At 37.5% G+C, this 11,881-nt stretch overlaps 1 protein-coding gene across 1 annotated transcript in view; it reads right to left on the minus strand.

The window, feature by feature from the left end:
* The window catches only part of KIF20B (kinesin family member 20B), a 71,426-nt gene that overhangs the window by 54,691 nt on the left and 4,854 nt on the right, over positions 1-11,881 (minus strand). The window contains exons 3-11 of the mRNA XM_021710890.1: positions 10,898-10,984; positions 10,697-10,813; positions 9,420-9,558; positions 8,705-8,889; positions 5,840-5,876; positions 4,363-4,590; positions 2,860-2,971; positions 1,585-1,656; positions 1,041-1,187 (exon numbers count right to left, since the gene is read on the minus strand). Of these exons, the coding sequence (XP_021566565.1) occupies positions 1,041-1,187; positions 1,585-1,656; positions 2,860-2,971; positions 4,363-4,590; positions 5,840-5,876; positions 8,705-8,889; positions 9,420-9,558; positions 10,697-10,813; positions 10,898-10,984 (1,124 nt within the window). The remainder of the gene's footprint in view (positions 1-1,040; positions 1,188-1,584; positions 1,657-2,859; positions 2,972-4,362; positions 4,591-5,839; positions 5,877-8,704; positions 8,890-9,419; positions 9,559-10,696; positions 10,814-10,897; positions 10,985-11,881) is intronic.

Raw genomic sequence — 11,881 nt, forward strand, 5'->3', positions numbered from 1 at the left:
CTCATCTCTACAATAAATCAAAAATTAGCCGGGCATAGTAGCGCGCGCCTGTAGTTCCAGTTACTTGGAAGGCTGAGGCAGAAGGATCGCCAGAGCCCCAGCAAGTCGAGGCTGCGGCGGCCAGGAGCGGCCACTGCACTCCAGTCTGGGCGACAGAGTGAGACTCCAACTCAAAAAAAAAAAAAAAATAGAGGCTATGAAACACCGTACCTAGAACGATGAAGGTTGATTTATCATCTAATCAGCTTAAAATGCTAATTAGTGCAAAAATCTATAACATCTACAGGAATGTGCAAAATGTATTAATACGAATAAAGTGGTTTTAGATGCTGAAACAGAATCAGAAGCTTATCATCTACAGAATCTGTTGGTATATATTTGCTCTGGATAATACTGAGTTTATCTGATGATTTGCTAGCATCAACTGACATGCTTTATTCCTATCATCTTTTTTTTTTTGAGTAGAGGTCTCTACTGCCAAGGCTGGAGTGCAGTGGCACAATGATAGCTCATTGCAGTCTCCAACTTCTGGGGTCAATGATCCTCCCAACTCAGCCTCCAAGTAGCTGGATCTACAAGCGTGTACCAACATGCTCGACTAATTTTTTTTTTTATTTGGGGTTTCACTCTGTTGCCCAGGCTTGAGTGCAGTGGAATGATCACTGCTCGTGCAGCCTCAACCACCTGGGTTGAGTAGTTGAAACTACAGATGCAAGCCACCACACCCCAGCTAATTTTCCTATTTTCTGTAGAAACAAGGTCTTGCTATATCGCCTACACTGGTCTCCAACTCGTGGGCTCAAGCAATCCTCCCATCTTGGCCTCCCAAAATGTTGGGATTTCAGCCGTGAACCCACACACCCAGCCAATTTCTGTCTTTTTTTAAAATATAAGATCTCTAAGTACATTAATCATAATTCGCACAGTCATTACCAAAGAAACAGCTTAAAAAGCTAAAAGGAACTTTCTAATAACAGCAAAGTTGAAAGCATGAAAATGGTAATACTTAAAACGCTAATAACATCTTCAGTAACACTTACTTTGACTTTTCACTGTTCTTCAAAACACTGATGCACTTTCCCAGGGTCAGTAAAGAAGTGTTGATGTTCCCAGTCTCTCGTAACCTTTCACCTTCATTCTGTGTCTTCATACTTCGTTCTGAACCAGCAAGATCGCATAAAGATAACCTGCGTCAACCAAGAAATAAATAGACAGATACTTTTCAAAGTTCTTCAAAACAATTCAAAATAATTGCAATTGAAAGACTATTCACAGTTGGGCACAGTAGCTCACACCTGTAATCCCAGCACTTTGAAAGGCTGAGGCAAAAGGACTGCCTGAGCCTAGGGGTTTGAGACCAGTCTAGGCAACTTAGCAAGACCTTGTCTCTACAGTAAGTCAAAAAATTAGCTGGGTGTGGTGGTGCATGCCTAAAGGCCCAGCTACTTGGAAGGCTGAGGTAGAAGGATCACCTAAGCCCAGCAGGTGGAGGCTGCTGTGGCCATGAGTGTGCTACTGCACTCCAGCCTGGGTAACACAGTCTTATGACTCTGACTCAAAAAAAAAAAAAATTTTTCAACTTACTCATTGACTCGAATTACACGAGGCATTTCAGAGTCTTCAATCTGTAATATTCTAATAGTGAATATGCTGTGACTGAAACACAAAGACAAAATGTTATGTTTATGTTCTTAATGTCTGTATTCTTAATAGGAGACAAGTATCTAAATCAACCTCTTTATACTTCTAATATTTGCTCTAGTCCATCACTTTTTCCAACTAGCTGCCAGATATTTCAACCCAATGTTCCACTGTCATGTACATACCTTGCTGCTAAAATCATATATTTTGCATGGCCCCAAAACCCTCAAACATTCTCTTCTTGGCACTGCAACTTTTAGTAATAGAATCATTAATAATAAAGTCACAATTTGCTCACGAAGATCATATTGGTAGCTGAAATGGTATTACATACAGCTAACATTCTTTGAATATACACCTAAAGCAAAGCACACATTTGAGAAATCCAGATCCCACTGAATATAGGAACAGGGCTCTTTCTCCCTTGAGAGAAAGACTTTTAAATATCTCACTGCTTAAATTTACTTCCTTTCTCTCATACTGACCCAAGTTCTTCCATTAAATCATCATTCCTTAGTCCCTTGAGATTATAGCCTAATTCGGTATACACACAGTATTCACAGAGTAAGTGGGAAATAAACAGAGAAAAGGCCACCATTATAAGCAACGCTGAAAATATTGAGTTTAGATATTGATATAAAAAAGAATAAAAATATCCCTGCTAATGGGAGAGAGAGAAAAAAAAGAAAAAAGGGCCAAAATGCCTCAAATACTTCCTACAAAGTAGTGACCCTAATGTTAGGACAAGAAATAGTATTATTATGTGTCTTGCCGGGCACAGTGGCTCACACCTGTAATCCCAGCACTTTGGGAGACAGAGGCAAGAGGACTGCCTGAGTCCAACGGTTTGAGACCAGCCTGAACAACTTGGCAAGACCTCATCTCTACAAAAAATCAAAATGTTAGCTAGGCGTGGTGGCACATGCCTGTAGTTCCAGCTACTTGGAAGGCTGAGGCAGAAGGATCGCCTGAGGCCAGCAGGTCGAGGCTAGGGTAGCTGTGACAGTGTCACTGTACTCCAACCTGGGTGACAGAGTAAAACTCCAACTCAAAAAAAAAAATTATGTGTTTAGTACTCTTCAGTTTGTTTTAACGCCTATGATTGAATCTAACACATCAGAGAACCTACTGCCCACTTTAATCTAAAATTAGTTGTATTCAAATTAGCAAAGAATATCATGAGTTCTTCCAGTTTACTCCATAGGGTTTATTCCTTACCTTCTACTAGAAGCATTGTTCAGTTTTGTGAAGGCAACACTTTTGTGTTTTATTCCTAGTTTTAAAAGTCTATAGGCTTCTTTGGAATCAGACACTTGAATCCACTGCAGATCTTTTAAAAATAAAGAGGGCACATATCAATTTATTAAAATACAGGATGGGTTCTACAGTGTAATCTCTTTGAAGGTATTCTCCCAGCAACATATAATGAAATCTTTTTTCTAATAGCACATCCTAGCTGGATTCAAATGAGCTATTTACATGTTTCACAAGAGGCAAAAAGAGATTATAATGATGTTCCAGTATATAAGTTACACAAAGTAAATATTCTTCAGCAAAGTCTGCTAAAGGGAAAATTATAAGCAGATACAATTTCTTAGATTTAGACACAGGGAAAAAAAAAGAGCGACAAAATCCAGTACAGATTAGCTTATGAGACACTGCAGATTTCAACTCAGTGAATCATGAAATCAAATCTATTCCAACATGATCAGTATTTTATAAAAATGAAGCAGAATATAAGAAGCATCACAGTTCATTCCTTGTAGTAAATGTATAATTAACGAAACTTTTGAGTTGTAAATATTGCATACGCATACACACACACACAGGAGTCATGATTTATTAATGTCTTTTCTACTGCAATTGTCTTAAAAGGTTTACAAAAGGCACTAAAGATGAATAGTAACATTTCACAGTTCCAAATTTTGGACACTGTTACAAAGCAGCAAAATAATGTAAATTATCTACACACATACAAGATCCATCGTAGAAAAAGTGCTATCTACCTCACTGCTGAATATCACTATGGGATCATTCAAAGTACTCCTCTTGGGAAGCTATGCACTGACACCAGTGCCTACTCCACCTGTCAAGGCAATTTTGGAACTCTTTCTGGAATGGCCATCAGAGTTGTCGTCAGTTGTTGAGGTCTGACAATTAAGTCTGCAAACTTGACACTGAGCACTTATGTTGGCAGCACTGCACAAATAACTGTAGTGGAACACCCTCCCCACTCACCTGATCTGACTCCCAATGACTTTTTTCTTAGCCAAATATAAAAGAAATAATGAAAGGAAAACATTTCATCAGATTCAGGACATCAAGGATAATATGGCAACGGCTCTGATAGCCATTCCAGAGAGTTCCAAAATTGCTTTGATGAAAGGACTAGGAGCTGGCATCCGTGTATAGCTTCCCAAGGGGAGTACTTCAAAGGTGACCATAGTGATATTCAGCAATGAGGTATGTAGCATTTTTTCTAGGATGAGTTCACGAACCATCACCAAGAAACCAATCAATGATACACAAGTAAACACAAAACCAAACTAGAATCTTTTATATTCATGTTTGATAAACATAGAAAAGCATACATTCAAATATAAACTTCTCTTATGTTCTTGTTGTTAATAATTAACATAAAAATTTTCAATTTCTTATTTGCTTTCCTATAGCTATCACAAAGTCTAGTAATAAAACTCTGGAGCAATAAAATAAAAATACCTTTTATAAAAGAATAGCCCTTTACATCTTGGGAAAGGCGTAGCATCTTTCTCTTTTGAAACTTAGATGACACAGGAACAAACAAGTCATAAATACATTCATTGTAAATCTCAAAGAAAGAAATCCACACAGAAAATTTTATATTATTATCCATATTCAAGCTAGCTTGTTCACAATCTTTCATGGATTCTTCAAACTCTGTGATATTCAAAGAGTTTGTTAAACTTCCTACAAAATAAAAGAAAAGGGATAATCACAAAATCATTCAACTGACTAAAACTTAGACAAAACTACAGGTCAAGACTCATGGACTTGAAAAACCAAAAATCCTTAATCTTTGACCCCCTATGCTAAACACTTTTAGAAACAAAGCAAGATGTAAGTAATATTTGGATGGCCCAAAGTTTGACTTCTTGTTCTTTCTTTTTTTTTTTTGAGTTGGAGTCTCACTCTATCGCCCAGACTGGAGTGCAAGTGGCCGCTCCCAGCCACCGCAGCCTTGACCTGCTAAGCTCCGGTGATCCATCCGCCTCAGCTAAGTATGCTGGCCAGGCATGGTGGCTCATGCCTATAATCCCAGCACTTTGGGAGGTCAAGGTGAGAGGACTGCCTGAGCCCACAGGTTCAAGATCAGCCTATACAACTTGGTGAGACCTCATCTCTACAAAATCAAAAAAATTAGCTGGGTATGGTGGCGCACACCTGTAGTCCCAGCTACTTGGAAAGCTGAGGTGGAAAGATTGCCTAAATTCAGCAGGTGGAAGCTGCAGTGTAGGTGTGGCACTGCACTCCAGCCTGGACAACAGAGTGAGACTCCGCGTCAAAAAAAAAGAAAGTATGCTACTGAACCAAATAGAAATTAAATGTAATAGGCAAGGAAAAACAAGAGTGTCTTTTAAATTTAATATTATAATTATAGCCAGTTAAAGAGTTATCTGTGATATCAAATCAAATAAAACCTTACAGTGACATTTCATATAGATATGTATCATTTTCCAGGTGTTACTATGTCATTACAGAAATTAAATCATTATTTACCATAGAGGAGGTCTACAGAAAAAAAATTAAATTTTTAAAATTTAAAAAGATGAAAAGGCCGGGCTCGGTGGCTCAGCCTGTAATCTTGCGCCTTGGGAGGCTGAGCTGAGTGGATTGCCTGAGCCCACGGGTTTGAGACCCGCCTGGGCAACTTGGTGAGACCTCATCTCTACAATAAATCAAAAAATTAGCCGGGTGTGGTAGTGCGCGCCTGTAGTTCCCAGCTACTTGGAAGGCTGAGGTGGAAGGATCGCCGGGGTCTAGCAGGCCGAGGCTGCAGTGGCCGGGAGCGGCCACTGCACTACAGTCTGGGCGACAGAGTGAGACTCCAACTCAAAAAAAAAAAAAAGAACTAATTTAAAAATTAAAAGCTTTTCAACTGTAATTCAAATGATCAATATAAAGATAACGTACAGATAAGTGAGAAAGGGAACCTTACCAAAAAGAGTGTCATAACTGTCATCATACATAACAACCTAAAAAAGAAAGTATTTTTTAAGTTACAAAACACCTTTAGTTAAGGTAAAATAACCAAAATATCAATTGTCTAATCAAAATAAGTCATCAACAAAATCACAATCTTTCATCAACTCTATTCAGTGATCTCTGTTTATTAGTATTTTTTCTAGTTAAATAACATAGTCTCATGATAGGAAACTTGACAAAATACACAAAACTATTCAAAATAATATCATCATGTATCCCTGCAACGCTGAGGTAATTACTGTTCAGATTTCAATATATTCCCCTTCTATTCTTTTCCTGTGATTATATTGTAAGCTTTTCTCCCTATAACTAAAAACTGTTTATAACACTTAATAGTTATGTAACAAGATGTGAAATGACTTAATTATCTCATTATCAAACATTTAAATTATTTACAAAGTTTTGCCAGTAAAAATACTATCCTAAAAAATCATTATTTTTTTCTTCTGCATTCTAATTACTTCCTTAGAAGATATACCTAAAACTATATGGTAAATGAAAAGATATGAAAAATTCTCAAGTTTTCACTCTTAACACAGTATTGCCAAATTGCTTCGCTGGAAACATTTTGTAGTCAGTGTATAAAAGGGCATATCTCATTTAACATTTTAATAACTTCATTGACAAAATATTTTATTTTAACTGAATGACTTGGTAGGAAACTTTTTTCATTATTAATGATTTTGATTTCCTCTATGAATTACTTAGGTAGTTAACCATCAACCTCCATCGTTTTTGTTAAAACAGCCAATATTTTACTTCCAAAGACCACGATCATAGACTGAGTTTTGAACTCCATTGGACAACATACCTTTTCTTATTACCTTAAGACTGTTTCTAAATACTTTAATCAAGATAATCTCCATTAATGTGTTGAAAGTATTTATAAAAACTGGTTACTAGTTTTTAAACAATCTTGAATAGAATTAAGTGTCTGAAAACCTAACATAAAACCCAGAAGTCACAGAAGGAATAAACAGACAAGTGCAACTTCATAAAAAATATTAAAAGTTTATCTGGTACCACTAATATATAAATAAAAACCCCTTACTACATAGCATATTTGTCCGCAACACTTAAAATACCGTCTGGACAAAGTAGGTGCCTTAATAAAAATTTATTTAATACATAAATATTGAAAAACACAATGGGTACAAGAGAAAAGTGAACAATAACCTAAAAAATTTGCAAACAAGGCTGAGTGCAGTGGCTCTCCACACCTATAATTCCAGCACTTTGGGAAGCCGAGGTAAAAGGATTGCCTGAGTCCGCAGGCAACTTGGCAAGACTTCAACTCTACAACAAATCAAAAAATTAGCCAGGCATGGTGGTGCATGCCTGTAGTGGTAGCGCACGCCTATAGTGCCAGCTGTTTGGAAGATTGAGGTGGAAGGATCACCTGAGCTCAGGTCAAGGCTGTGGTGGCCAGGAGCATGGACTGCCCCCCAGCCTGGGTGACGAGTGAGATTTCAACTAATAAAAAAAAAAATTTTGCAAACCATATAATAATGTATTAATTTTTTTAATAAGTTCTTAATAATTAGCAAGAAAAAGTCAAACAACAACGGAAAAAAATGGGCAAAGAATGTATGTGACAATTCACAGGAAAAATTCAAAAATACACTAAATCACCTTATTTATAAGAACTATAAACTAACCTTAAGTGAGACAGACCATCTTTCACCTATCAAACCAAACTATTAAATATCCAATATTGGCCTGAGTTTAAGAAAATCAGCAGCAGATATATTTGCAATAGAATGTTTCCTGATGGAAGTACTGTTTAAAACAGTGAAAGATGAAAACAGACAAATACCCATCAATGGGGAGCTGGTTTTAAAAACTGACTAAAAAAAGAGAAAACCAGTTAAACAAACAACCTAACAGATAAAAGACACATGATGTAAGGTAGTAAAAGATTTAAGACATGCTAAATGAAACAGTAAGCCACAGAACAGTAAGCATAGCAAAATATCATTTTCATTAAAAATAAAAGCTATAAACCAGGCTCGGTGGCTCAGCCTGTAATCCCGCGTCTTGGGAGGCTGAGGTGAGTGGATTGCCTAAACCCACAGGTTCGAGACCCGCCTGGGCAACTTGGTGACACCTCAATAAATCAAAAAATTAGCCGGGCATGGTAACGCGCGCCTGTAATTCCAGCTACTTGGAAGGCTGAGGCAGAAGGATCGCCGGAGCCCAGCAGGTCGAGGCTGCGGTGGCCGGGAGCAGCCACTGCACTCCAGTCTGGGCGACAGAGTAAGACTCCAACTCAAAAACTAAAAGCTATATCCTTCATATAATATAAAGAAAAAATATATATATACAACTATATATATGATTGTGTGTGTGTGTATACAGACATACAGAAAGCTCTGTGTATGAATTTTATATAGAGAGAAAAAGTCCAAAAAATTTACTTTATAGTTTGTTAATGGTTCTCTCTTAAGGAATGCAACTACATGGAACCTTTCCTTATTTCTCACATTCCCTTGTTAAAATTTAGTCCATATATTACTTTCACAACTAAAAAACAAAATTTTTAAAAATCATTACATAAAAAGTACAATGCTGGTTCTAAAAAAACCAAAAACTATTTCAGTCACTTATATTTGCATTTTTAAAACATTCTCGCTATTTAAATAACATAAAATAAGCAGAAGAAATGTCTTCAAACTGCAAGCTTTAATATTTTTCTCAAAAAAAAAAAAAAACAACCACTACCATCACCAAGCAGATTCCAACATAGGCTGAAACTCTCAAAAGGGTTTATAAAAGATCATGATTTATATATATTTTACATACTAAAAAACTTCCACACCTCTTTAGTTTGTCGAAGCAATGCACTTTTGCTAGCAATTTCTTCTTTCTCTTGTTCTGGTGATAACCGTAAGTATTCTCTGGATCTATGCGGTTTAAGGTTCATCTTGGTATACAGTCTTTCCTGAAGACTATCAAATAACACATTTAAACTTCGAGGCAGAATGCCAATATTTTCTTCTGTACCTGTGAAATGAATTTTTTGTGTTATACTCTCTCAAGCCAGCAGGAAAGAGAAAATTTTCCTGAACCACAAAAGCTCTTTTTCCATTACCAATAAGCAAGAGTAAAAACTTAACACTGAGGGAAGTTGAGGGATTACTCAGTTTTCCATTACCCTGGTCTTCACTATATTACTTTTTATATTTTATTGACTACTATTCTGATGCAAAACCTGAAATTTTACATCCAGACAAGGTTATAATACTAAGATTTGTAATCGCCCCTAATCACAAAGTATAAAAGTAAAATGAAATATAAAGTACCTCCCTGGTTCTGAATCTTTATCATCTTATTTTTTATCAATGGGTATTTTTACAAGTGAATTAAATATTTCTGAATTAAAAGCTGTCAACAATGCATACTCGATATGCTATTACTATTAAAAATAGGGCAACACACACTAGGTAGTAGAAACATAACTACATGCAAGTATTATTGAACTATTGAGTGAATATCATTGCTTTTTTATCCTTTCCAGCAAAAGAAGTATTTACCTTGAAATGTATATGTTTTTCCTGAATTGGTTAGTCCATAAGTAAAAATCAGGCGACTCTGTCCTTTCAAGAGGTCTTTCACTGGCTGCATAATGCAACCCTGAAAGAATTCCTTCTGTGTAGTTGCTGGACCAAAAACCTAAGGAAGTAAGCATTTTAAAACAAGTCTCTTTAGAAAATTCAAGTTAATATTCACAGTGTGTTATACCTTATTTTTCATGTTTAAAAATTTTTAGGAATTGCTCATATAAGCAATTAAAACAGATACCAAGTCCCCACTCACACAAGTACACTTTATAGTTTTATTATTAGAAAATTTTCAAGATAGAAATCTGACTCAGTCGTTCAAGTTTTCATCTAAGTTTTGAAAAAAACATTTCCTTAAAAAATTGTGGCCAGGAGCCAGCGGGTTCGAGACCCGCCTGGGCAGGCGAGACCTCATCTCTACAATAAATCAAAAAATTAGCCAGGCGTGGTAGTGCACACCTGTAGTTCCAGCTACTTGGAAGGCTGAGGCAGAAGGATCACTGGAGGCCAGCAGGTCGAGGCTGCGGTGGCCGGGAGCGGCCACTGCACTCCAGTCTGGGCGACAGAGTGAGACTCCAACTCAAAAAAAAAAAACAATTGTGGCCAGGCATGGTGGCTCACACCTAAAATTCCAGCATTTTGGGAGGCCGAAGTGGGAGGATCTCCTGAGCCCACGAGTTCGAGACCAGCCTGGGCAACTTGGCAAGACCTCATCTCAACAATAAACTAAAAATATTGGCCGGGAGTGGTGGTCCGTGCCCGTGGTTCCAGCTATTTGGAAGGCTGAGGTGGAAGAATTACCTGAGCCCAGCAGGTCCAGGCTGCAGTGGTTATGAGTGTGCTACTGAACTCCAGCCTAGGCAACAGAGTGAAACTCCAACTCAAAAAAATATATATGTTTTGTAACATAAGTCAGGCGCAGTGAATGATGCCTGTAATATCAGCACTTCGGGAGGCCAAAGTGAGAGTACTGCCTGAGTCAAGGAGTTTGAGACCAGCAAAGGCAACATAGCAAGACCTTGTCTCTACAAAAAAATTTTAAAAATTAGCCAGGTATGATGGGACATGCAGTCCCAGCTGCTCCAGGAGACTCAGAAAGAAGGAACACCTGAGCCCAGAGGTAGAGGCTGCAGTGAGCTGTGATCATGCCACTGTACTTCAGCCTGAGCAACAAAGTGAGACGTCAACTCAAAAAGTAAAAATAAAAACAAACAAAAAACAGAAAACTTCAGTTTCACATGAGTACTCACCTTGGAAAAACTGAATTTCTGTGCCATCTGCCCAGAGCTTTTCTCACTTAAACGACCAAGGATGCTTTGAGGATCTTTTAGTAAAACAGTCTGTGAATCCAGAATATGCACACAGCCCTAGAACACATACCCAAAATACATAAAATGGTATTTTGCCTAAAATGAAGTAAAATAATAAAACCCAATTAATTCAACACAAACCTCAGACTCTTGTTCCTTTTCTGACTGTGTGAATGGTCTTACTCGAAGACAAACTTGGAGGTAATCTTTACATTCCAAACTGTTTGCCTTAAGAAGAACAAAATAATTGTATTTTAGAAGTACAAAAATGGCTTTCTAGAGATTGTCTCTCTTTAACATGGCTAATTTTTACATAATAATCTGAGACCATATGGAATTTCTAAGCAAGAAATCACGTTTCTGTTTTTAACCATTTTAGAAAAATTCAACAAATCGATTTAAACAAAAACAGAAAACACTACAAAAGATTCAGTTTCCTCTATCTCCTGTATTTATCATACATGCAGTTTTTAAAAACTACATTTATTTATTTAATTGAGACGAGGTCTTGCTATGTTGCTCAAGCTGGTCTCGAACTCCTGGGCTCAAGCAGCCCTTCCGCTTCAGCCTCCCAGAGTGCTGGGATTATAGGCATGAGCCCACTGCACCTGGCTCTACATGAAGTTTACAAAAAGCCTTTTCTCCATAGAAGCCTAACCTTTATATATAATACAATTAACAAGGCTCTAAGTCATTAGAAAATAGAACTCTACAATAAATCACAAGTAATCAGAATATTCTGTTATCCCAAATGCTCAACTCCATCATGCATTCAGAATTTTTTTTACTATGTAACACTCTCAACTACTTTTTTTGGGAAAGAAATAAGCTTAGTTCATTTTTAATATAATTTTAAAGAAAAGTTTTAAATATTTTTTTAAAAGAAAACAATTGAGCCGGGCTCAGTGGCTCAGCCTGTAATCCTGCGCCTTTGGGAGGCTGAGGTGAGTGGATTGCCTGAGCCCGCGGGTTCGAGATCCACCTGGGCAGCCAGACCTCATCTCTAACAATAAATCAAAAAATCAGCCGGGTGTGGTAGCGCGTGCCTGTAATTCCGGCTACTCGGAAGGCTGAGGTAGAAGGATCGCCGGAGTCCAGCAGGTTGAGGCTGCGGTGGCCGGGAGC

Source organism: Carlito syrichta, unplaced genomic scaffold, assembly GCF_000164805.1.
Source record: "Carlito syrichta isolate Samal-C Ts95f unplaced genomic scaffold, Tarsius_syrichta-2.0.1 Scaffold301629, whole genome shotgun sequence".
In the NCBI taxonomy this organism is placed as follows: domain Eukaryota; kingdom Metazoa; phylum Chordata; class Mammalia; order Primates; family Tarsiidae; genus Carlito; species Carlito syrichta.